We start from the raw sequence: 25,526 nt of genomic DNA on the forward strand, positions 1-25,526 counted from the left end.
AGTTAATCAAATCCAGCCTGGTTCTGTCACCTGCTGTCGCGGCAGCTGCCACTTCCTTCAATGCTCAGTATTGCCATTGACGGTATTCTGGTCTAGATTAGACTTTAAATCAAGATAACTAAATTAATTGACACAATAAGGCAAGGTGTGCTGATGTTTTTATTGCACATGCAATAATATTGCGCAGTTATGGTGCAATTTGGGTGAAACTACTGTATGTCGCAGGATGCCAGTGCCCGCCAGGACATGTGTGCCCACGTGGCAGCGCTGAGCCGGCCATCTGCAGCTCTGGCACCTTCCAGTCTCTGCCTGGACAGTCTGCGTGCGACAGCTGCCCGCCAGGTAATTATTGAAGGAAGCACCTGTGGCCCGATTGTGCGAGATCCGTATTGCGCGAACAGAGGTCAACTGGCGGCACGCCGTGCAACAACGACACCTCGCTGTGCACAGGTTTTTACTGCGCGGAGGGTTCGCCCGCGCCGACCGTGTGCCCGGCGGGCAGCGTCAATCCGTCGAGCGGCGGGACGTCCCTGTCGGACTGCTCCGCCTGCCCCTCTGGCTCTTTCTGCGACAACAGCGGTCATCCTGAGCCAACTGGACCCTGCAGCGCAGGTCTGGCACTCTAAAAATCAAAGCATTAAAAAAAAAAAAAAAAAAGCCACACAAATGTACTTTCCTTCACTCTCTCGGCTCCCTTCTTACTTACCTCTCCCTGTTAATGTTTCATGAGACGTCTCCCAGCGTTTTCTTCTCTCGCGCAGGATATTTCTGCTCCTCGGGCTCCTCCGAACCCTCTCCCGTCTCCAAGACTTACGGAGACGTTTGCCCCGTGGGCCACTTCTGTCCTCGGGGTAGCGGGTCACCCACACCCTGTCCTGTCGGCAGCTTCCTGCCGGAGCCAGGAGCTTCCTCTTCCTCCCAGTGCCATGGGTGCCCCCCTGGGAAATACTGCGCTACTCCTGGTAGCTCACAGCCCACAGGTTTGGTGTTCTCCCCAGGTTTCCTGTTGGCCAGATTCATGCCTGATGAGCCTGATTAATACAGTTGCTTGCCAAGGAAACGAAATTAAAAACACAAGATACCCTGGTCTGTTTTTTGGATTTTTGTAAAGATATGAAAAGAAAGAACTTAAATGCCTCTCATTATAGAACCGAGGTTGCACGTTAATAATCGACTAATCATTTGATTGCATCATTTCCTATAACTCTCTCTGTCTCAGGCCCGTGCTCTGGAGGCTTCTTCTGTTCCGGTGGCGCCGATAGCCCAACACCGAGAGCCAGCTCCTCTTTATTCACCTGTCTTTGGGAGATACTGGAGGTTTATGGCGCAGAGACGGCAGACGCTTCCTGGACGCGCAATCTGTCCCGCTTCGATAGCCCACGTAACCCTGGTAAAATACAGGCCTCTTCGCGCTGTAATAACACAATAAATGCCTGGCATGAAAGGGCAGTAGATCAGCTCCCCTTAAACAGTTCCCCTAAACTGTTCCGCCCGGGTGCAAGGCCACGGGGAGCTTGATAAATACCCCGTGGGCGGCAGCAGAAGAAGCAGCAGCAGCAGCAGCGGCAGAAGCAACTTCCCGGTTCGACCTTCCGAGGAAGCGTCGCGCAATTACTCAAACGCGGCGGCGTCTGCGCGGCACCGTAGAGATGTTGCTCCTGTTACCACTGGAGAAGCTCGGAGAAAAACAAAGAGTTTTTTTTTTTCCCCCCACTGTCTGCCAGACAATGATATTAACTTGGCCCTCTCTCATCTTATCTGCCACGTTCCATTAAAGGGAGAGACACCACTCGGATCGATGTGGCCGCGCCGCAGGCTAACTCGGACCACGGTGTGACCCTCCCGCCGCCGCGTCTCAGCAGCGGACATAATGTCTGCTCCCCCTACAAAGGAGACATGTGCCCCAAGGGTGGGTACTTCTGACCGCGGAACCTGCGACTTCCCAGCGTGAGACTCGCTTGTGTCGTTTCCTCGGGGCGCACGCGATCATCTTCCTTCGCTCTTGACGCGGGCCTTAATGTAACTTTCACCGCACTCGACTGATTTGATCTCTGCGCGCGCCACGCGTTCCGGGTTAAGCATCGATCCGCCTGTGCTATTTTTTATTTATTTATTTATTTTTTTTTCCCGTAGCGGTGTGGTGGAAAATTGAATTCTGAGTTTTCAATTTAGCAAGACGGAGCAGATTTAATCGGGAAGGTGAAGAGTCTTACTCGGTTACGGGGTTAACAAGTTAGCTCACGACTGCCGTTGAGCTGCATTGCAAGAGTGAGAAGGAATATGTGAGTCGTTAAGGTGGCAGTTGGAGGACAGCAGGGTGAGAACCACTGTTTTGTCTTTTACGGTCTTTCCGCCTGTTTTCAATGCATGACGTTTTCAATGTATCAATCATTCAGTCAACAGTCACCAATTGTATCGTCACTTATGCGCACGAGTGTGGCGAAAACTCTCTGATTGTGTTCTGCAGATTCTTATTCAGTCTTACCTGCTCTCGTCAAGTTTTCCCTCCCGCTGCTAGACAGTGCAAGACCATTTTTTTTTTTCCTTTTCCCAAAGATAGCTGTGATGGTGTCCAGCACCTCCTTGACCTTCAAGTGCAGTGATAAAAATGGATATATGGACTCTGTAGAGCAATTTGGTTACCTTCACCTCATCTGATTGCTTTTTCTTGCGCAAACCGCCAAACGTAAACAAACTGCTTTGACATTGAAACCTCTCCGTTCATCCTGCTGTCCTCCTTTTAATTTACAAAGCTGCACCGATTCTGACTCACAGCATTTTAACAACTACAGAGCCACCCATGGGATTAGAGCTTAGATTGGAAACGAAAACCTAGATTCAGCTCAAAACAACACAGCAGATGTTGCACATTGCACAGGGAATTAGTTTTAATTGCAGAATTGAAAAAAAGTAAACTCCCTCCACTTCTCATGTTTATAGCTGGATTTCTTTTTACAGTCGGACATCCCTATTGGGGAGCTGGGGACGTTTGTGTGGTGATGTACAGGACGCGGGAACCAAAATAACAGCGCCATGTCAGACCAGTAAAGCACACATTTAATTTCAGAGAGGAAAGTAATTACCGCCTGCTGGAACATAAAGGCTGATGGGTTATCTCCGAATAGAGGAAGCTGAAAATAACAGCGGGAAAAGTTTAGAGTTTGAGAGAAGCCTTTATCTCTTGTGAGAGTGTGTGCAAAAAAAAAAAACCCAAACCACAACACACAAACAAACTGTTATCCCACTGATTGATTTTTGGGCTCCGTGACATTGATTCATTTCTGTGATATGTTTTCCGGCTATTTTTTTCAGGTTTTTATTGCCTCAGAGGCTCTGCCTACCCTCAGCTGTGTGAGGCCGGCTCTTACTGTGATCGGACTGGTCTGGAGGTCCCAGCAGGTCACTGTGCTGCAGGATATTACTGCCCTACAGGCTCTTCAGAGGTTCACGCTGTGCCATGCACCTCGGGACACTACTGCCCTTTGGGAACTCCTCTTCCTCTACCCTGCCCACCTGGAACAATGAAAAGTGAGCCAAGATGGTTGTTATTTTTTGCTGTTATAGGCTTGTGATTATTGGACTCATCTTCTTATATAATGTCATTCAGCAATTTAATTATAATAAATCAACTATTTAATCAGCTTTTTTTAATTAGAGGGATGGTTGGTAGGTCATATGGTTATGCAGACAGGATTGGTAAAAGTTGCATACAGTTTTGGCTTCATGCTTACGACCTGAGATGAACCTCAGTGTACCCTTGAAGTTCTCTGATGCGCAGCATCCCCCAGGAGCTTATGAATAATTTCCAGCCCAAAGAGGTTTAATTGTGTAGTTGACTTCTCAGCTCCCTGCAGGCGCCCGAAGACCAATTAAGATCTCTTCCCCTGCTCCTTTGTGCGTTTGCTTCTTAGTTTCAAGCTGTTGTGGTACACAACTTGCATTAAGGCAACATTTGTTTTAATTTTAGCTAGCAGGTTACTGAACCTACTCAATTGATTAATGGCAGTGTGTGGAGATGTCCTGTTTTTAGTGGCCGTTTACATGAATACAGATTATTTTTTAAAACCGCACATTTTCGAAACCGCACTCGGAGGGGGAAAAAAAAGTGCTTTACGCAAAGCCGTATTAAAAAACAATCCAGTGCACACGAATACGCTGGAAACAAATCTATGTCTGGCCTGGTGTGGCGCTGCAAGTTTACTCCCTGAAGCGGAAGAAGAAGAAGAACTCCTGAAGCACGCCATGTTTAAAGAAGCTGTAGCTTGCCAACAACATCAGCGCCACTGAGAATAGAAAGAAAGATCGCTGGTGAAAAGACGGTGTGGATAAATGACAGAGTTGAACTTCTGCTTTGAGTTACTTTAGAACACAGAGCCTTAAAAGGTCCATGTTGAGGTTCAATATCCCAGTCCACCGATCCAAAAGAAAATCAATAAAAAGTAAAACAGATTGTTTGCAAATTCCTTTTGTTGTGTTTATTTTTCACTTTGCACACAATCCACGAGCACCGTATTATTGTTCACTATTGTTTGCGGTTTGTAGTGGAGGTTAATGGGAAGACTGCAGGCTGATCATATTATGTATACAAGACGCGGTTGTCGTTGAGTCGTGAGTGTCGTGTCGTGAGTGGTCGTCTGCACCTCACGGCTGCTTCGGTTGCAGGGTGGGAGAGGGGTTTACAGCTGGGACATCAGCGTTTCCAAAAAAAGATTGGTTTCGGCGTTTACACAAATCTGGGTGATGTTTTATCCACCCTGAGGAGCGTTTCCGAAAAAGTACGGTTTCGGTCTGTGCGGTTTCAGTGAAAATGCCGGCTTCATGTAAGCGCAAGGCCGAAACGCATAAATATTTGTGTGGTTTCAGTGAATCCCGTATTCGTGTAAACGGCCCCTTAATCTATAGCCAGTCCCAGCAATGAAGTGGTGGTTAAATGTGTCAGAAAGAAGAACTCTCTCTCTCTCTCTCTCTCTGTATGTGTGTGTTTGTGTGTGTTCTTTCCAGGTGCTACCCTCCTCCCATAGTCCAAACACATGCACATTGGGCGGGGTTCACATGCACATTAGGCTGATTGTCCACTCAACAATGGTTGCCCTGCAACGATTTGACGACATGTCCTGGGAGTAACCCCGCCTTAATCGCCTTAAGCAGGCACCCAACCCCTCCCCCCACCTTGACAAGAGGATGAGCGCTGACAGAAATTGACTAGCTGGATGGATTTTAATGTATGATTGATTTTTTTTGTTGTTGTTTTTGACATGCAATGACTATTGTCAGGTTGGCTTGGCGGATCTGCGCTTGAGGCCTGCCGCCTGTGTCCCCCTGGGTACTACTGCGAACAGGCCGGGATGGCTGAGCCGAGCGGGTCGTGTGCAGAGGGCTACTACTGTCCTGGGGGACAGAGCTCACAGAGACCAGACGGGCACATCTGCTCAGCGGGACACCACTGCGAGAAGGTTTCAAGCTGCTAGACGCAACACAACTGCTAGACACAACTGCTCAATATCGCCCGTTATGTTGTCCTCACTCCATTGCAGGAACTGCAGCTAAACGACTAGCTAAATTCTTGCTTGCAAATGATGACTTGAGTTGTAGTAAGCTTTTTGTTGCCGTTTACTGTGGCTCTTCAATACCATCTTACAAGGACAGAGTGAAAACTGACAAAATCAGAATATGAAATCACCATTTTGTTCAGCACATGTGCTTTACCTAAATGTAAAAAAACATGTAAATGAAATGTTCTAAATACAAACACGTCAACTTCTTTTTTTATGTAAATAATATTTTTTAAACATTAACTTATGCTTCCAATTATGAAATTATTTACATACAACATTGACTCTGTGGCACTTACAGTGTGGATGGCGTGCGATTGAACACAGAAACACAGGTGTCCACGTTCAGCTAACTCCTTTAAAAAGCTAACATAAAGTTACCTGTGAACCTACAACTTCCTGGGCAGGTTAAGCAAATGTCAAAATAAAAGCACATTCAAATGTTATGTCCCAATAAGACCAAACTTCAAACATATGCCTTAAAGGCAGCACACCTGTGATTTCCGTGCATTTGTTCCGCTCCCCATCTCGTCATTGGAAGTGTATCAGGGCTACAGCAAGTCTGTCGGCCTTTTACCGCTCTGCTACGCTGAAGCCTGACGGTAATGCACGCGCAAATTGGAACAGAGAGTAACCGTGTCTTCTTTAACGGTTGCTCCAGGGCAGCGTCAGACAAGCAGCCTGTCCTCCAGGCAGCTTCCAGCTTCGAGAGGGTCAAGGTAGCTGCGAGACGTGTCCTGCCGGTTCCTATTGTCAAGATCAAGGTGAAGCCACGTAGACAAATCACAGGGCTGGCAAAAGTGCCTTGCAGCGAGAGATCATAAACGCATTCCCAACGAATTTTATCTGTACACCAGGGATGACGGTTCCTCTTCGCTGCGAGAGGGGGTTTTATTGTCCGAGGGGGTCGGCAAATCAACATCCCTGTCCGCCAGGGACTTATGGAAATGTGTCAGGCTTGGCTGAGGAACGGCAGTGCACACAGTGTGACCCTGGAATGTACTGTAAAGAGACGGGTACATTTCATCCTTTGCTCTGGCTCACCCATAAGTTGTTTTATGATTTCACTTTTTTTTTGCTGTTGTTATGCAATAAAAAAGGGAAATGAAACCTCTCAGGTGTGATTTGTTTTTTCTAGGTAGGGCAATTCCCACCGGGCCATGTGCTGCAGGGTATGTTTGCATTGGGGGAGCTTCAGAACCTTCACCAGTGGACAGTCCAACCGGGTTCCTGTGTCCTTCTGGCTTCTTCTGCTCCGTGGGGACATCTGTACCAGAGCCATGCCCGAAAGGAACCTTCAGGTCCCCATTTTTTAACCTTCATTTTTTTTCTCTTCTTTTCATTTGAGCTATTCTCTTCAGCGGGTGGTCACAGTCAATCATCTGCCTCCATCTAACACCATCCTCCTCACTCACACCAGCTACCTTCTCCTCCTCTTTCACTACATCCATAAATCTCCTCTCTGATCTTCTTCCGGACCCCCTACCTGGCAGGTCAGACCTCAGCATCCTGCCACAGATATATATTTCATTGTCTCTAATCTTTCTTTATTGTGCTTCCCATAGTCCTCCATTGATGTTTGCCCATGTAATATTATCATTTTCAAACTGTAAAATCATCACCAAACTGTAAAATCATCACAAATCCTCACTTATTCTGGAATCAGGCAGCTATTCTCCCTCTAGTCATTTGCAGCCACACAAGTGTTCGAGCGGCACTTTGCAATAGCTACAGACGGCAAGGCAATCACAGCAGGGTAATTAGGCTTCCAGGCGACAAGGCCTCGATACTGAGAGAGAAGCCCCGGACTAAGTGCTTATTTCTATTGACAGTAACCAGTGAGAACAATGATCATTTATTTCCCGTACTGGCTTGTGCGACAGCAAATGAATAGAACCATTAACGGTGTAATTTTCATATCAATGACGGTGTACAAAACAATTAAGTCTTTAATGATAGAATAAAAAGGGAAAATCTGACTTGACTGACTGACTGAGTATTTTTGCCTGTGGCTTGAATTAGTTAAGTAATCAATACAATGCAGTTATTCTTATCAAATCATTGTGTTGTGCTCAAGTTTAAAATGCTCCCATTTGTTTCCAGTGAGAAAATGGGCCTCATGGAGGAGTTTCAGTGTCGCCGCTGTGCTCCTGGCTTCTACTGCTCAGACACGGGACTCTCTGCCGTGTCTGGACCCTGCCTGGCAGGTCACCAGTCCGTCAAATAATTTAGAAGGCTTGATGTTTTCCTCCACTTGATTGAATCTTTTTGAAAACATGTTTCCTCATAGGTTTCTACTGCCTGGAGGGATCCGTGACCGCTGCTCCAATGCAAACTGCATTCGGGGACGTTTGTCCAGCTGGTCACTACTGTGTCAGGGGCAGCAGCGTCCCCACACCCTGTCCAGCTGGCTTCCACCGGAATAAGACTGGGGGGAAAGGTGAAGCCGACTGTTACCGATGCCCCAACGGTAAAAGAGAAATGATTTGATGACAACTTGGCTTTAGGCACAAAGTCCTTCATCCTCTTCTGAAGAAATTGACGCTGTTTGAAATTTCCTCTCAGGCTGGTTCCAGGAGTCGCTTGGCCAGACAGAGTGTCTTCCCTGTCCGCCTGGCTTCCACTGCCAGTCCCAGAGCCCCAGCCCACTGCTCTGCCCAGCTGGTTACATCTGTCCTGACAAGAGTTCAGACAGTCATCCTCTCCCCTGTCCTCAAGGCACCTACAACCCTGGCCAGGGTCTTGCCACTGCCGGTAACAGCCCAGATTTCTTGTTCACAGACACACAATTGTGTTTCCTTTAGTATTGTTTCTAGACAGACTGTGCCACCAATCCCTGTTGTGCTGACTGATTGATCTCACTGGGTAGCTAGCTTGGACTGAGTGTCAGGACTAATAGAAGTGTAGTGTCAAGACTGATAATGATAATGATTAGGCGTGTGAATTGCTAGGTACCTGACGATTCAATTCGATTCCGATTCAGAGGGCTACGATGCAATTAATTGCGATTAATCGAGATTCACGATTTATCACGATTCATGTACATATATATATATATAAAAAAAATATATATACATATATATTTACATATACATGAATGTATATATGGATGTATAGATACAACACTGTAGTGCAGTCGCACATGAGTTCCGGCCTCATGAAAAAAAGAGAATCGATTCATAATTGGCAATGTCATAATCGTGATTAATCTAAGAATCTATTTTTTTCTCCACCCCTGATAATAATAATAATAATAATAATAATAATAATAATAATAATAATAATAATAATAATAATAACAATAATACATTTTCATTGTTAGGGCGCCTTTCAAGACACTATAGGTCTCCTTACAGAAAAAATATTAAAATAAACAATAGCAGAGACAAAATACAAAACAAAGCATACAACTTAGAGCCACAGCTCATGAGGGAAGAGGGTTTCAAAATAAAACAGGAAGTCACGAGACAATAAACATAAACTGAACTAACACACAAATCTTGACAACCAGAACGTGACAAGACAATGAGGACCCAACTGTCACTGTGCGTTGGCAGGTGAGTGTCTAGCGTGTCCGGCCGGCCGGTTCTGTGCCTCCGAAGGTTTGACGGGACCTTCGGGATTCTGCGCAGCTGGTTTTCTCTGTGTGACGGGCGCCTCAGTCCCAAACCCCACGGACAACAGAACTGGATCTCTGTGTCCACCCGGGACGTTCTGCCAACGAGGTTCAAAGGCAGGTAGGTTGTTCGGCCACAAGGTTGCCGTATATAAAAGTATCATTAAAATTTCTCTGTGAACTTCTTTTCAAACACGCCACCCTGCACATGGCGTTTTTCCCTTCATTTTTTTTTTTTTTTTTTTACGCTTTAGGGGACTGCTTGGCAGGGTTCTATTGCAACTGGGGATCAAGTAGAGCAGATGAAACACTGTGTCCTGCTGGGTTCTTCTGCCTCAGGGCAACACCGGTTCCTCTGCCTTGTCCTGCAGGAACCTTCAGCACCAAAGCTGGCAACACACATCAGGACAACTGCACCAGCTGCACCCCTGGATACTACTGTAAAGGTTGTGCATTCTGCAAAGTTTTAATTATTTATTTCTTTTTTTTACCTCACACAACTCGAATCACCATATGGTGATTTTTATTCTTAGAAAACAACAAGGTCAAGCCGACTATTGGGATTGTCTACGGTCATCCTCCATTGCACAAGGTCACACCAAATAAATCCGAGGTGTTGCATACTGCAAAATTAAATCGAGGACGTCACAGCTGTTCTTGACAACCTACTCGGTCCACAGTGTCCTTTTCCCACGGCTGTGAAATTATACAGCTGCATCTTTTCAAAGTCACAATGTTAAAAAAGTTATTGGGAACTTTTTTTTTTTTCATTAGTTCCAACTCATATGTCCTGTTAATGAATGAAGCGTAATTGGGATGTCATAAGACCATTCAATCTCCTTTTGAAAATGCAGACGTTAGAGGATCTTAGTCCACTTATGAATGTCATTATTAATGTTGCCATGTATGTAATGACAAGACTGTAGAAATGACCGTGTGTGGTTCCGTGCCCTGTATCTTGGTTCTTGCTGTGGCTCAGCTGAAGGCACTGTGCAGCCTGCACTGTGTCCTGCTGGACACTACTGTCCTCCCGGACGGACTCTGGGATGGGAGCTTCCTTGTCCAACTGGCACCGTGCAGAGTCAGCCGGGAGCCTCCAGCGCTGCGGCCTGCCTGCCTTGCCCTCCTGGTATGGAGCTGATATATATTGTGGTTTTTTTTATCCATTTTCTTTTTACTCTCCAGTGTTTTTGAATATGCTTTTATCTCCTGCAGGGATGTTCTGTTCCTACCCTGGTTTGTCCCAGCCAACTGGACTGTGTCAGGCAGGATTTTACTGTGCTGCTGGTTCAACTAGTCCTAATGCCACTTCTCATCAGGTGTTTTTCTCCTTCACTATTACCGTGTTATTTTTTATTTTTTTTATGTTGTGCGTTTGTTCGCTTGGCGTAAACCATAAGAAATTATTTGACTTGACTTTTCTCTCTCCTGAGACACTGGGAGACACGTTTACAAGATCAAATCTCATGAGCTCAGCTACCGAGAACATTCATCTTTTCCCCCCATCAATATTTTTAAATTATCTACACTCCCTGATTAGACATTGATGATGAACGACTTTGCCTGAAGCTCAACCGTCCTGGCTTGTCACACCTGGCACACATTCCAACGTTGGGTTTGCCGCTAATTTTATTGAACCTATTTCTCATCTTCAATTAAGCTATCCCATTGCTTTGCTGCAGCATTCTCGCAGGGATTACAATGTCATGCAAACGTGACATATGACTTAATGAAACAGGAATCACCTTCTCCGATGTGCATGCTCCGATGGGAACGCGTTTGGATGCAACACATGCATATAAACCTCTGCCGCCTCATCTGGGTCTCATCCCTGCGGTCTTTCATAATATTCATATTCTGGCTCCGTTACAGCTCCCATGTGCTGTGGGATAAAATAAATATTTCAGCCACCCACATAGAACTTTTAAAGAATTTTTTATGACATTATTTGCTTCTCCTTTTTTTTTTTTTTTTTACTTTTATTACTCAGGGTAATTCGACACGAAGCCATCTCTGTCCTCCCGGCCACTACTGCCCTGTTGGCACCGGGCAACCTCTCCCCTGCCCCGCAGGCTCTCTTTCCACCTCCCAAGGACGGAAGGGGGACGAGGAATGCTCCCCCTGCCCCCCCGGAGCCTTTTGTGACAGGCCTGCATTAGCGGAGCTTTCAGATGCTCTCCCGTGTCATGCAGGGTAAACACTTCTCCTTTGCTGCTCTTTGACGGCCAAGTCTCAGCACTCGGCAACAGCTGCTGTTTTTTATTTGTATCTATTATGATTATTATTTTTTTCTTACCTAACCTGTTGGGATTAACCTGAAAAAGAAATGAAGGTCAGAGCATTTAAAGCCATTTGAAATTGCTTCCCTTTTCAAAATACACAGGTGTCCTTTTTAGTTTTTCTCTGCCTTTTTGTTGCGTCTGATGCAAAGTTCACAGGGATTAATGAGCCACTCCAGCACGCCAGAAGGAGACGGTGTGATGTTTGATCAGTCGCTTGGATGCCAGTTAGCGCGCAGACCACAACATCAGACGGCTAATTGAGTAAGGCAGATGCCTCTTACCTGGAGTGTGTCGAGTCTCAGCAGTGGATGCAGCGGGAGGAGACAAAATTAAAATCCTCAGTGCGCTCTGCCATAAATATTTAGAAATAAAAGCTGGAACAGTCTATTCATTAGTGTGCTTTTTATTTCGGCGCATAAACCGTGGAAGGAACTTAGAAGGGCCCAGTGGGAAGCATAATTAGAGCTCCGTTTGTTGTAGTTTATAGTTAAGCAATTGAAAAATATTCATCTTTTCACATCTAACACTTAATGAAATAGTGCTCGAATTAAAAAAAATAATGTTTCATTTTATTTTCAGTGTTTGTTCATCGTTGAAATAAACATCACACGCTGAAACTACTGAAAACTGTTGGTCTCTTACAAGACTTTCGTTTAATCTCCTATGAGCGAAAACACTAATTAAAACTGACGCGATTAGTTTCCTTCTTCTTGTCCTATTTGTAATCTGTCTTCAAAAAAAAAAAAGTGACGTTATTGGCGTTATTGGTATTTTAACTTTCTAATTTGCAGTTGTGTTCCCCCCCCCCCCCCCCCGCCCCCGACTCCTTCCTCCCGTCTGCTTTGCTGACAGCCTGTTCGGCCTCCGTCGCCGCCAACAGCTGGCGGCGACGTTTTCGCGATTTAAACCGGGCGCTTGCTGTTTCACGTCGACAGATACGTGTGCCTGGGCGGCAGCTCCACTCCCGCTCCCTCCGACGGTTCCCATGGTTACCTCTGTCCCGCCGGTCACAGCTGTCCTGTCGGATCAGCGCGCGAGGTGCCCTGTGAGCCGGGCACTTACAGCCCTGCCCCCGGAGCGGCCCGCTGTCTCAGCTGCCCCAGAGGGACCGTGTGCTCCTCCTCGGGGACCAAACAGCCTTCCCTTTGCCCCGCCGGTGAGGATGCGTAAATCCTGCTCACAGTCTCAGCGTGAACGCACCCACAATCTTCCAAACGCTTTAAGATCCGGCATTTATGAGCGCTTCCTGCCAAGGTCATCTGTGTCCTGCCGGGACAGCCCTGCCTCAGCCGTGTCCCTCGGGGACCTTCAGCAACAACACAGGTGCTCACAATCTGTCTGTCTGCGCGCCCTGTCCCTCCGGAAGTTACTGCCACTCAGCGGGGACCACAATCCCGGAAGGTGCGCAACCACATCATTATTTCAGAATCCAGACTAGTCAGCTCACCGGTATCACATGACATAAGAGAGTTGCGAGTTCTTTTTTTTTTTTTTTTTTTCTCCAGGTACTTGCCTGCAAGGGTTTTTCTGCAGAGGCGGAGCTACGGACCCTGCACCGCAGACCTCCGACGACTCCCCGAATAATGGCCCCTGCCCCCTTGGCCACTACTGTCCGGCAGGGTGCCTGTCTCCAATTCCATGTCCTCCTGGCAGCATTCGCAACAGCACGGGTGCAACCTCTGTTACTAACGCCTACTGAAAACTGATTTCACCTGGGCCTTGGCCCTACAGCCGTTTCATGATTGCTCACTGAAGATGTTTTGGGACTTAGGGGGAGTGACTATGGAGAGCTGCTCCACTTGTCCTGCAGGACACTACTGCTCTACTGAGGGCCTGGCCAAGCCGAGTGGTCCCTGTGCTCCTGGTTTTTACTGCCCCTTTGACTTCTCCTCAACGACTCCCTACGCCTTCCTCTGTCCAAAAGTAAGAAATTATTCACAGTTTGTTTTCTCTCTGTTTTTCATTTATCTGCCCTGCTCCTATTTTTCCCCACTGCTCTGATTGTTTTCTTTAAATGGCCCCTAATATGGCCATTCCTAGAGTTTCTAATTGCATTTTAGCGGTCTACTTCCAACTATAAACAAAGTTTGTTTGGTCAAAAAACTCCTAGTTTGACCTTAGAAAACAAGCATTCTCTCACTCAGCCAGTGGAGGCTGTTCTGGCTCTCTTTCCCTCCCGTACCTGCTCCATCCCTGGTGTGCCTTGGAACAGCCCACTCCGATGTGATTGGCCAGCTCAGTGTTAGTGCTAGCAAGATGACGGGAAGATGACCACCAGCTATCATGTTGTTATGCTTTGCCCACATTAAAAAAAAAGGCTGCAGAGGAATCACAATGATGATCAGCAACTTCTGAATGATTTGTTTTAGCAAAGTAACACAGAGAAAGTCAGCGTGTCTCGAAATGCACTAGTAGTCATTTCCCGTGCTTGCGTTAGTCGGCATGTTAAAGTGCTGAAAATTTTAAAATAGGCAATTTAAACAATGTTAAAACTGCTGATGTGCAGTTTTGTATTAATTTCCTGCGCAATAGCAGATCCTTACTCTTTCAATTTCTGGCAGGGTCACTACTGTCCTGAGGGCTCACCCCTGGCCCTGCCTTGTCCCACTGGCGAGTACCAGCCAAACCCAGGCTCACCGAGCTGCATCCCGTGCCGACCTGGATTTTACTGCGAGGAGGCAATAGTGGGGGAGCCACGGCCCTGCCCACCGCACTCATTCTGCCCCGCAGGTACCGTAATCAGAGGGACAGACGATGTAATGATGAGAAGGATAACCTTTCACATTGCGTAAAATCGTTTTCATCCAGAAAAACGTTGATTGCAAATTAAATATGTACGTAATCTAAAAACTCATTTGTGCTAATACATGTAAGTAGCTTTAAAGCAACCTTGAATGCATGTTGTGTGCATCTCATTTGACAGGAACCATGGTGCCCGAGCCGTGCCCCAATGGGACGTACACTTACCCAAACCAAGGAGGCCTGCGGGACGAGAGGGAGTGTTTGCCCTGCCCCCCGGGGAACTTCTGCAGGTACCCCATGACAGAGATGGAAAACTCAAGTCACATGACTTGACTCAAGTCTGACTTTAGTCACACATTTGAGGACTTGAGACTTGCTTGACTAACACTGATAAAAGACTCGACTTGACTGACTGACTGAATTGAAAAAATATTTGCATTTTTTGAAACCTTTTTTTAGATTACGTTAGAAAATGTCTTTTATTTTGAAACATGATGGGGTGATTTTTACAGTGCAATGCACGCTACACTACACGCAAACCAACGCTGGTCAACAGATCAACACGAGCAGCAGTCGTGGAGGCGGCTAGACCAAGAACAATTCAATTTGGCTGTAAGGATTATGTTGTATGTCGTTGACGCTCTGAAGAAGAGAGTGAAGTTCATCCGTTGGAGAAATGGCATGGCCCTCCTGAAGAGAGAAGTAAGCAGTGAAGTCAGGTCATTGTAAGCAGGCTGCAATAGTTTATGTTGAAATGAAAGTCAAAGTGTGATGATCAGATTTTTCCATGACTTGACTTGTGACTTGCTTGATTCTCGCCACAGTGACTTGGGACCTGCTTGAGACTTGAAGGTTAAGACTTGAGACTTGCTTGTGACTTGCACATGTATGAATTACTCCCACCTCTGCGCCTGACTAATGCTCACAGCAGAGTGTGTATTTGCTGATCACAGATACAGGAATCAGCACTTGGCTGTAAGCAGACCGAAACACCCACATCCTCTGCTTATTCAGACGTAGGCTCAAAGGCAAGCGCTGATCCAGGTGTTAATTACGCTCACGATTACCAGGATGCAAGCCTGTATCAAGTTGCCGAGCAGTCACGGTTCATTGAGCAGCCCGACTGAGCAGCCGCGTCTGGGCCTTAACATGCATGAATGTTCTTTTATTACTTGAGTGGGAGGTGAAAATCCTTTGGAATGGTGCCATCGACAGCTGTATTTAACTAATGAAGCATGCGTTCGGTTGTCTTCTGAATGGCGTCAGCAGTATATGACTGATTTGTGTGCATGTGCATCCTCTGTTCCCGATGAGGATGAATGAACCCGGGGCGTCTTTTCAACAGGGCTGGCAGGATCCTGGGTGTGTGTGCTGCCGGCTCCCTCTGTCTGTCTGGGAGTGCAGATTCTACCCCTCAGGGACGCCTGTCCAACTTGACCCAGTGCCAGTGGGGCATGCAGTGCGCTGGACCATGTCCAGCAGGTACACTACATCCACGCTTAGATTTTATTAGTTAGAGTGTTCGGAATCAAAGGAATGCTGTTATTTTTTTGTTTGTTTGTTTGTTTCTGTGTAAATTAGGAGTTGTTTTCTTCTGTTAATTCTTTCCGACCAGGTTTCTTCTGTCCCGCGGGGGCAGTGGAGGCTGAGATTTGCCCTGCAAACACTTTCAGAAGCTCTCCGGGAGGTGCAAGCCGACGAGACTGCTTACCCTGCCCACCTCAGTACTGGTGTAAAGCGGGTATGAGTCAACAGTGGTGTATGTGTGTGTGTTTTTTTTGTTGTTGTTGTTGCTTTTTTTGATATCTGCTATTTCCATTTTCTAAGTCCGGTTTTATAGAGCAATGTTTGGACCAGGTTTTTTTGGGCCAATGATGGTGCAGCGCCTCAGATGATTAAAATATCAGCTAGTAAAAATGTTTCATAGTTTCAGTTTTAGTTTAGTTTCAAAAAATAAAAAAAATAAAAATTACATTTGGTTTGAAGCTCTGTAGATTCACTCTTAAACTTCAATTAAATTTAAGTGGATATCACTCAGCCAACTCAAACTCGGCCCCTTCCGGCAAGACAACAAAGGAACCATCTCAAAGTTTTGAAAATAAAATCCAAATGAGCAAATGTTGCGCCCCTGAAAGCAGGGAGAATTGATCACACTGGGTGATGACAGTGCTTCCTCGTCAGAGTTTTTAATACAATGAGGAAGACACCGCGACTCCCGTGGGGAACTGTGTGGAGGCAAACACAATCGATCACAAACTCCTGGATTCAGATCGCCGTGTGGATCACCGATAACATTACTTTTTAACAACAACAACAACAAAAACAAGATAAAAGATAAAATACCAAATGAATGAATTAAATCTAATTCAATTTAACCATTTCTAACATTTCTTTTTAACACTTTTCATTTTTTTTTTTTTTTTACCATTATCACAGTATTGTGATCAATTACATGACTCTACAATTAAAACCCTTTACACAAAAACAGGAAAAAAAAAATAATGTCCACTTAATCTTGTCCTTCCCATTCGAAAATAGTTGATTTTGTTCGTTCGCAGGAGATCCATTGCCCCAGCTGTGTCCTCCCGGTCATTACTGTGATGGCATGCCTGGCGGGGACTTCAGCGGGGCGGCGGGGCCCAGACCTTGTCCTCTGCACACTTACCGAGCCGCAGCTGGAGCCGGCAGCAAGGCCGACTGCCTGGCCTGCCCTCCTGGTTCGCACTGTGACAGCACAGGTCTGGCACAACGCACCACCAGTCTGCCTTTTTTATTAGCTGAAACTGTATCCAGACTCATCTACCCCCTCTTCCATTCTAATCTATCCCCGCGGTGCTGAAAACGGGGGTGTGAAATACGCCTTGCTGCATATGGCTGCTTTTGATAGGTTTAAATTTATTTGTGCGAGGACAGTTAGCAGAAAATTGCCTTCCAACTTTTGATTGCTTTCATCATGTCGGCGGCCTATTATATTCGCAATGTCTGGCTCTGAGATAAGCGAGATGGGAGTCTAAAGTGATGTATGAAGTGATGCACATTTGACACCAAATTTATAACTCGTGATAACTGCAGTCGACACTGTCGACTAAGTGGCCAGTGGAAAGGAAATAACGGTTTCACGCTCCTCCCTTTAAAAGTCTAACAATAATTTAAAATTGTTCTGGTGTCATTTCTTTTTCTAGCTGTTTAAACCTAGCAGATGGTCTCCTCCCTCAGGTTATCGCTTAAGTTATTTTGATAAGCTTAATAGCGTGGCTGTTTTTTGTTTGTTTTTTTATTCAAGACCCTGCCCACTGATATAAGAATGCCGTTGTGGATTTATTTTAACCTTGAGAACGACATGTTTTCCAGGACTGTCAGACTACTCCAGCAGGCCTTGCCCTCCCGGTTTCTGGTGCAGTGGGTCCGGACCCCCCGTTCTGTGTCCTGCAGGCACTTACAGAGCCCTTCCTGGAGCTAATGCGCCCGGCCAATGTGAACCTTGCCCGGGGGGAAGCTTCTGCCCAGATCCTCAGGTTACAGGAAAGGCCAATGTGGAGGGAATCCCCTGCAGGGCCTCTTACCAATGCCCTGTGGGTAGGTTTGTAAAGGTTACTGCCCCCCTTTAGGATCTTTGTTTTTCAGTCTTGGGCTTTGTTTAAGCAGAAGTGCACTACAAGTGCATTAATACGGAAGCGCATTGATACCCTAGGAAAAAAAAAAAACAGGGCTCAGTATCACGTTATTTTCGTGATAATTATCACGTAAAAATCTCAAAATTATCACATCAAAATGTGAAACTATTTCATAAAAACATCAAAATTATCACTTTCTGTGAAACAGCTAGTAAAAGAAGAAGAGAATCCATACTTTCCTCCAAAAATGGCTTAACAGACTAGAACTGGAAAAGGAAATTTTGGAGTATGTGGAAGCTGATTTCTGGCATGACGTCTCGTAATGAGAGCATTAATGTGTTCTGCAGTGGACTGTTGTTGCTCTCAATCCAGGTTCGGTATCAGAAATGCCGTGCAGAGCCGGCTCATACTGTGGACCTCGGACTGCTGAGCCTCAGGTCTGCCCCGAAGGTTACATTTGTCCAGAGGGATCCTATTCCTACCAGGCCACAAAACAGCTGTGAGTTGACGACAGGCCCACTGCGATAAGAGAGATGCGGCAGCGAGAGGTGTTAACGGAGGAATGACGCGAGCTGAACGGGGGGCTGCTCTTACTCACCGTCGGTGTGGGCTGAAGCTTTTATTTATTTATTTATTTATTTATTTTTTTTAAATAACTCTCCACAGCTGCCTGTTCCCGTACTACTGCCCAGCCAACAGCTCTGCCATGAAGTCCTGTGACGGTGGTTTCATGCCTGTCAACACCAGCGGGCTGAGAGGATCCAAAAGCAGCTGCTGCAGCGCCTGTGAGGGTGGCACCTACCGTCCTCACCTCTCGCTTGTCCTTCACTGCCTCCCATGTCCTGCAGGTTACTTCTGCTCCCCAGGTACCCACCACGCCACATTAGATTAGTCCTAACCAGCGGTGTGGTGTAGTGGTCCCAGGAGATGTGGGAATACTCTTAATTCATGGCCTTTGCTAAAGCATCCCATTCAGCCAAGGATAAATGGCCTGTTTTACAGCATAAACAGCAACATGTCAGACTGCTCTACCCAGTTTCCCCAAAAATAGGCCTGTAGTTTTTGCACTTTGGCACATATTGTCTGCTGCTTGACCTCAGGGAATAAGGATCATGACGTAATGTAATTACTAACCCAAGGTTGTTAGGGTTACTCCATAAAAGTAATCCAACTACTGATTACTGTTTAAAAAAGTAATCTAATTATTTATTTAACTACTTTGTTTTATAAGTAATCAATAACTAATTACTTTAGTTAAAAAAAAAGATAAAGGAACAGTTGCTTAGTACTTTGGAATTAACTTTATTAAAGTGCAATCTTTTCAATTCCAAATATTGCCTCTGTCCTCTTAACATGAATGAATGTTTGCTCTCAGAGCACAAACTGCACATTTCACAGAACAAACACATGTACAATACTGGGGCCTTTTGCACAGCCCATATTGTTAAAATAATTAGAAGCACAGTAGTTAAAAGATCTCGACTGTGCAGAGTACTTAGCTTGCAAAATATATATTTTTTGTTTTCCGAAAACGTTCAAATATGACTTTGGCTACTATGCTATTAGGCCAACGCTATATGAATCCAACAGGTACTGGGTACTACAAGGGCAACTCTTGCCCCGCTGGATACACGTGTCCCATCAGATCGTCCCAGCCGACGCCCTGCCGCCCCGGCACCTTCGGCAACCGCTCTCGCGCCGAGGACCCCAGCGACTGCCACCCGTGTCCGGCTGGCACCTTCAACCACCGGCGAGCTCAGACGGCCTGCTTCCCCTGCGGCAGCTCCTCCACCTCGCAAGCAGGTTGGATCTGACCAGTTCGCTCGGACCAGATCAGTAGTGTTTTTTTGTTGTTGTTCGGAAAATATCACTGACCCGGAAGTCCACGTCCATGCACGTTTCCCCCAGGCTCTCCTTCCTGCACCTGCTCGGGCAAAAACCGCGCGTTTCAGCACTCGGACGGCTCGTGTTTGTGCAGGACCGGCTTTATCTTCTACGACAAACTGGATTTCAAAAGGTCTACGGCCGACAGCGGCCTGGACTGCCAGCCCGAGGTCAGCAGCTGCACTCAGTTTGTGTGATTTTAATGAATGCTTGACTGAATGCTTGACTGATTGCTTTTTACCTCATCTTGTTCTTGTTTTTCAGGCGAACCAAAGATGTTCCACTGGACAGGTCCGTCTGGCTGCATCCAGAGAATGCGTGTCCCCGCCTCTCTACTCCTGCAACGTCACTTGCGCTCCATATGGAGGAAGCCTGGATGCCGAGATGGGCATGTCAGTACCTCACCCTTTCATGTGCATCCGTCATAAAGTAGCACACATTCCAGTAGTCGTGTCTTCAAATGTGCCTTGCACGCACGCTCAAGTTTGTGTTTCGCCCTGTGTGATACCGACGCCGCAGCTGCCACTGCGAGCGCTACGTGTCTTCTGAGGAGCTCTGCAACACATCCTGCCTCTCCAGGCTGCCTCAGCTCCTCTCCCGGTCTTCCCCCGACGGGCTCCTCCAGCTCAGCCTCATGAAAAGAGACAAAATAATCTGGCACAAGGTGAGGGGAAGGTGAAAGGGAACCGGCTGTTAGATCTCCATTATTTTGTCTGTAGAATAGGGAATTTACTGTATGTGCACAGTTCTTCATTAAGTTGAAATCAAGTCTTTTTGGGCCCGTCTCGGTCATTTCAATGGGTAATTGTGAATTATTGCACCTGGTCAGAAATTATTGCTGATGCATTTAAGCAGACCTAAGCACAAGGCTGTGTCTGGAAATCCAATTGTTTACACTTTATTACCACTTAATGGTACAAAATTCTAAAACAAAATAGAACTAATTCTATATTATTAGAAGCTACATGTTGCATTGCATACAAAAATATCAATTAATAAAAATAAAACAAAGTAAAATAAAACAAAGTAAGTTTAACAGACCAAAACATAAAAGGATGTGCAGAAAGATATGTATATGTGTATATATATATATATATATGTATATATGTATATATATATATATATATATATGTATGTATATATGTATATATGTATATATATACATATATATGTATGTATATATGTATATATATATATATATATATATGTATATATATATACATATATATATATATATACATATATATATATATATATATGTATGTATATATATATATGTATATATATATGTATATATATAAACATATATACACACACATATACACACACACGCACATATCTTTCTGCACATATATGTGCATATAAATGTATATATAAAAATGTATATATAAAAATAAAAAATCCCATCACATACAAGTGTCTGTGTCCAACTGAGATAAAACTTATTGTTACTTGCTGCTTGGTCCTTGTAATTTTCATTTCATGGTGAGGTTGTTTTTAAAAAGATTGCCAGGGTGCATTTAGTTTGAAAGAAAATCACTGCACAAGGTGTCGTCTCATTCTACATGGGATGAGCTGGCTGATTGAGCTCTTTACTTCCAGGCTGTGACAAACATTCTGGGACCAGATCACATCGCAGAAAGCGAAAGCAAAGCTTACTTGGTCGAGTTTGACTCGGAAGGAGTGTTTGGCTGGATACCCACGCACGGAGAGCTCGTCGCTCAGTTTCTGTCAGGTAGCTAGCTGCACTCGGCTTCATTTGTTTTATATCCATCAACTGTCTGAGCCTCCAGCGTGCTAATTTGATGCCTGCTTAACATCGTTCAGAGCCAGCGGAGCTCGTCAGCGCCGGACTAAAAGCGAGGAGAGGCTCCGTCGATGAAAGCCAGAAAACAAACCCGTCTGTCTCTCCTCGGATACCGAACCCTATTGTCTGCCTGTCTGCTGGTGACATGCTCATCTTTGCCCTCACCGTCAACCACACTGGTACTGCTGCTTCTTTTTTTTATTGCATAATTTCAATGTTTGGTGGTTTTGCCATCTTGCAAAACTCTTCAGTTGTATTCTGCTCCCCTGAAGACCGCCGTCTCAGCCACTTCCCAGTCTATCAGAAGGATCACCTGTTCAACAGCAACCCCAGCTGGGACTTTGGTGCCTTCCGACGCCTGCAAACGCTTATAAAGCAGTCGAACGTCAACTCCACGAGGTACAATTGGCCCAATGGCGGCTCAGCGCTGCTCTGCGATCTCTCCTCTGAGTCTTCTTTTCCTTTCTTTTGCTCCTCCTACCGTTGCAGGTTTGCCCACGTGTTCGCAGACACGGGCAAATACGTGTTTGTGGACAGCGCCGTCCCAGACTGGAGCATGGTGGTGGCCGTCAGCGAGGAGGGGACAGAGTGTGACCCTCGCTCGCCCGTCTTCCAGCCCATGACGCCGGCACAGCTGGTTAAGCACGGCATAGTGAAGCAGCATAGGCTGAATCTCCTGCCTGACTGGGGACTCATAGCTGGTGTGTGTCCCTGCTGCATTTTTTATTTTATTTTGTAGTTGCACGGTGACAATGAGTTTCTTTTTTTGTTTTTTTTTCCTTTGACTTGCAGGCCTCCTCAGTCTGCTGCTGGTTGCTGTTCTGGTTGTGACCACCACTGTGATTGTGCTGCGACCGGGGAAAGCCAAACTGGTCTCTCAGTGGAGGCTGAAGCCAAAGTGGCGCAACCTGGGAGAGCCCTTCTGTCCGGTGGACTGTGCCTGCACTGGAGACGGGTATTAAAGCCTCACATCTTTACCGATGGTGTCTTTGGCTGCCGGGCTTTCCTTCCTTTTTGCAGTCTCTTAAATGGCCTGTAGGGGGCGACTCAAGTGGTTGCAAAATGCGTGAAACTGTCAGTTCTTTTTTTACTTGCAAAACAATGTCCCACTGAGTTCAATTCAAATGTTTTGCAGCGTAACAACAAGTGGGACTTTGTTTTCTGTTGTTGCAGCAGAATCGTGTCGAGCCTCGGTGGCTTCCCTTCCACTCGAGTTGCTGGAGAAGGTGCGGAGTCTGAGGAGCCCGCTGTTTCAAAAGGAGGTAATCTCCCTCATTGAGCCCCATGAGGTCCCCTGTGATTTGCTTTCTGTCCAAGTGCCTCCTGGAACAACCACAGAGATTTTTTTTTTTTTTTTTTTTTTTGTGAACACAACTCTGCTTTGTAGAAGTGGGATGGATCTATCAGCAGTGTTACTGGTGGCTGCGGATCTAAAGTAGCTTAAGTAATTAGCGTTTATTTCAACGGCGGCATTGAAGGTCAAAAGTTGAAGCCTGCTGACTCTGAGCCCGCAGCTCAAAATACAAAGCATATTGGATCTATTAAGGCCTACTTAGCGCAGCCTTGAGTGTTTTACCTTCCGCAGCTTTGTGCCAGCGGGCCTTGGTTAAATTCAATAAATGAAATCATTCTTTTTTCCCCCCCGCTCCACTTTAAAAAGCTTTCTTTCAGAAGTTTGTAATTGATTTTTTTTTCCTTTTCCATAATAGTCTTCAAAATTACTACGAGGCAGACCTTAGTGTTTATCGGTTAGTGCTTATTGAATTATTCATGCAGCCTCATAGGGCAACTGAATGCCTCGTGGTGGAGCCATTATGGAGTCATCAAGCCTGACCAGGTAGCAGTTAATAGCCTGGCCTTCCCAGATTTATGATAAGCAAAATAGTAGCCAACATCACCCACTCCCATTAGCACTGGCTGCTATCTCCAGGTCGCCGCCGCTGTATGCTTCAATTACTCATCGTCACCTCCATTTAACCTCCCGGATGCTCAAAAGGCTTCGGTGAATGAATTATTATGAATCCTCCCCCAACAGAATGTCCAAACCCCCAAACCCAACCTGCGATGATTTCCATTGCCTACATCCTTTTAGGAAGCGTTTCAAGGTACTCAGACTTGGAGGAGTTCAATGTGAAGACGCTTTTTGACAAGCTGGAGGATCAGAACCTGCACGTCGCCTCTCAGCTCGCGCGACACCGCAAAGACACGCAGGAGTTTTACAGGAGCATTTGCCAGCAGGCTGAATCGCTCAAGGTGAGTTTTTTGAAAGTGACACCAATGTCAGGGAAGAATGACCTCAATAAGTGCAAGATTAAGCTCAAGTCCACAAAGAACATTCTTCTTTTTATGCTTTTATTCTTTATTTTGAGCAGGAGGTCTTTGAAAATATGGACAGTGCAAAGCTGAGTCTTCTGAAAGAGCTGCTTGTGCAGAACTCCGTCAGGGGAACGCCGCCCTACAGCCGCGCAGAGGAGACAGACGCTCAGGGTAAAACCACATGATAATGAGCGCGAATGAACAACCTCTCCCGGCCAATTTTCTGTCGTAGTAAATTCCTCTTCAAAACAAAGGTAATTAATCACCGTGACTAATGAACCAGCGTGTCCTTTTTGGAGTGCTGCCTGCCTCACTCCCTCTTCATCAAAAAAACATAAAGCTCCAGCCAGGAGATGAGCTCAGAGAAGGTCCCAGTCGCTTCTCACTTCCAGAGAGCCAATTCCATGCAAGGTGCTTTTAGCACAACATTTTTACGACACGGCGATAAAAGCAAGGCTTGTTTCAGTTGGAATAAGTAATAAGTCAGATCCTAATTGCTTTTCGGGGAAGCAAAGATGCCAGCAAAGTAGGAAAGTGTATGAGAAAAGAGAAGAGAAAGTCCAAAAGGTCAGAAGTAGAATATAAAGTTAATGAAAATTGAATACAAATTAAAGGGTTGTTTTAGTTATGTGGATATATTATATATGTGGATATTATATGGCTGATTGCTGCCTCGGCTGAGTGTCTGATTCTCACACTGAGGATGGAAACTGGATCCCGCTGGCCTGAGGCTTCTTCATGCTTCATTGCGCAGCAGCTGCAGCAGCAGGCCAGGCCTATTTTTGCCTTCCCACCAATCACTACCTCACAATCCAAGAGCAGTACTCTACAATCGATTCAGGAAGCCAATGTAAAGATCGGAGAGGTGAAAGCCACACATCCATTTGACTATTATCTTAAGCTGATGCGGGATGGGAGCCGTGGGTAAGCAGCCCAAGGGCAGTTTTTTAGCAGTTTGGGATAATTCCACATGCAAATCTTCCCAGCGGCACTATTTACTTCACAGACCAGATGAGATGATGGATGGGATCGACTTCTGGCTCCAACACAGGACTTCATCTCAGTTGGATGTGGTGGGCTCCGAAGAGAATGGGCATTGATTTACGTCTTGTTTGACACTTGGATCAAACTACCGACAGATCTGCTAAGCTTATTGTGCAGCCCTCACCCCACCTCGTGGTTCCACGAGCACAATGTGATTGATCAGTTACAAAATCCGCAGAATCTACAGAAATTTGTAGATTTATTTTTTTTTAACTTGCTTTAATGTTTCTTTTGGTTTTAATCTCTGTACAGCACTTTGGTCAACTTTGTTGTTTTAAAATGTGCTTTGTAAATAGAATTGAAATTGAAATTGAAATTTGTTTGACTGGCAAAATTACCAAAAGGGTCAACCTGAGAAAATTAGAAAAAAATCTTTGGAATTTAACTGAACTAAACTAACATTTATTACATGTTTATTACATGTATTCATTTTTTAAACTATATTTCCATACATTTTCCCCTCCATAGCTGAGGCTTTCATTGAACTTCTGGGAGCCGTTCTCAGGTCAGTGGAGGCTCTACTGTGCAGACAGAAAAGCCAGGATTTGCATGCCACCCTCCCTCCAAACACCAGAGATTGTGATCAACCAGCTGGATCTTCGCCAGCAGCCGACGCCAACATGTGCTTCACGCGGGTAAGACTGAAGCATCTATTCAACGGCACTGCCT

The 25,526-nt window shown here is 45.7% G+C and overlaps 1 protein-coding gene across 1 annotated transcript in view; it reads left to right on the forward strand.

Annotated features, from left to right (window-relative positions):
- LOC142895201 (uncharacterized) overlaps positions 1 to 25,526 on the forward strand; it is a 36,140-nt gene that overhangs the window by 9,033 nt on the left and 1,581 nt on the right. Inside the window, exons 14-56 of the mRNA XM_076036058.1 lie at positions 226 to 342; positions 451 to 612; positions 762 to 980; positions 1,220 to 1,390; positions 1,778 to 1,909; positions 3,313 to 3,528; positions 5,275 to 5,453; positions 6,214 to 6,316; positions 6,410 to 6,568; positions 6,691 to 6,853; positions 7,656 to 7,759; positions 7,843 to 8,022; positions 8,118 to 8,306; positions 9,110 to 9,289; positions 9,423 to 9,614; positions 10,148 to 10,297; positions 10,384 to 10,487; positions 11,159 to 11,361; positions 12,386 to 12,606; positions 12,705 to 12,851; positions 12,956 to 13,120; positions 13,222 to 13,373; positions 14,012 to 14,180; positions 14,374 to 14,482; positions 15,538 to 15,674; positions 15,808 to 15,933; positions 16,751 to 16,930; positions 17,544 to 17,768; positions 18,179 to 18,305; positions 18,473 to 18,672; positions 19,397 to 19,609; positions 19,715 to 19,860; positions 19,955 to 20,082; positions 20,210 to 20,354; positions 21,293 to 21,425; positions 21,518 to 21,676; positions 21,770 to 21,896; positions 21,987 to 22,198; positions 22,290 to 22,452; positions 22,671 to 22,759; positions 23,590 to 23,750; positions 23,870 to 23,984; positions 25,326 to 25,492. Of these exons, the coding sequence (XP_075892173.1) occupies positions 226 to 342; positions 451 to 612; positions 762 to 980; positions 1,220 to 1,390; positions 1,778 to 1,909; positions 3,313 to 3,528; positions 5,275 to 5,453; positions 6,214 to 6,316; positions 6,410 to 6,568; positions 6,691 to 6,853; positions 7,656 to 7,759; positions 7,843 to 8,022; positions 8,118 to 8,306; positions 9,110 to 9,289; positions 9,423 to 9,614; positions 10,148 to 10,297; positions 10,384 to 10,487; positions 11,159 to 11,361; positions 12,386 to 12,606; positions 12,705 to 12,851; positions 12,956 to 13,120; positions 13,222 to 13,373; positions 14,012 to 14,180; positions 14,374 to 14,482; positions 15,538 to 15,674; positions 15,808 to 15,933; positions 16,751 to 16,930; positions 17,544 to 17,768; positions 18,179 to 18,305; positions 18,473 to 18,672; positions 19,397 to 19,609; positions 19,715 to 19,860; positions 19,955 to 20,082; positions 20,210 to 20,354; positions 21,293 to 21,425; positions 21,518 to 21,676; positions 21,770 to 21,896; positions 21,987 to 22,198; positions 22,290 to 22,452; positions 22,671 to 22,759; positions 23,590 to 23,750; positions 23,870 to 23,984; positions 25,326 to 25,492 (6,839 nt within the window). The remainder of the gene's footprint in view (positions 1 to 225; positions 343 to 450; positions 613 to 761; positions 981 to 1,219; positions 1,391 to 1,777; positions 1,910 to 3,312; positions 3,529 to 5,274; positions 5,454 to 6,213; positions 6,317 to 6,409; positions 6,569 to 6,690; positions 6,854 to 7,655; positions 7,760 to 7,842; positions 8,023 to 8,117; positions 8,307 to 9,109; positions 9,290 to 9,422; positions 9,615 to 10,147; positions 10,298 to 10,383; positions 10,488 to 11,158; positions 11,362 to 12,385; positions 12,607 to 12,704; positions 12,852 to 12,955; positions 13,121 to 13,221; positions 13,374 to 14,011; positions 14,181 to 14,373; positions 14,483 to 15,537; positions 15,675 to 15,807; positions 15,934 to 16,750; positions 16,931 to 17,543; positions 17,769 to 18,178; positions 18,306 to 18,472; positions 18,673 to 19,396; positions 19,610 to 19,714; positions 19,861 to 19,954; positions 20,083 to 20,209; positions 20,355 to 21,292; positions 21,426 to 21,517; positions 21,677 to 21,769; positions 21,897 to 21,986; positions 22,199 to 22,289; positions 22,453 to 22,670; positions 22,760 to 23,589; positions 23,751 to 23,869; positions 23,985 to 25,325; positions 25,493 to 25,526) is intronic.

Source organism: Nelusetta ayraudi, unplaced genomic scaffold (assembly GCF_046127955.1).
Source record: "Nelusetta ayraudi isolate G7.1 ecotype Tasmania unplaced genomic scaffold, CSIRO-AGI_Nayr_v1 ptg000048l, whole genome shotgun sequence".
NCBI lineage: Eukaryota > Metazoa > Chordata > Actinopteri > Tetraodontiformes > Monacanthidae > Nelusetta > Nelusetta ayraudi.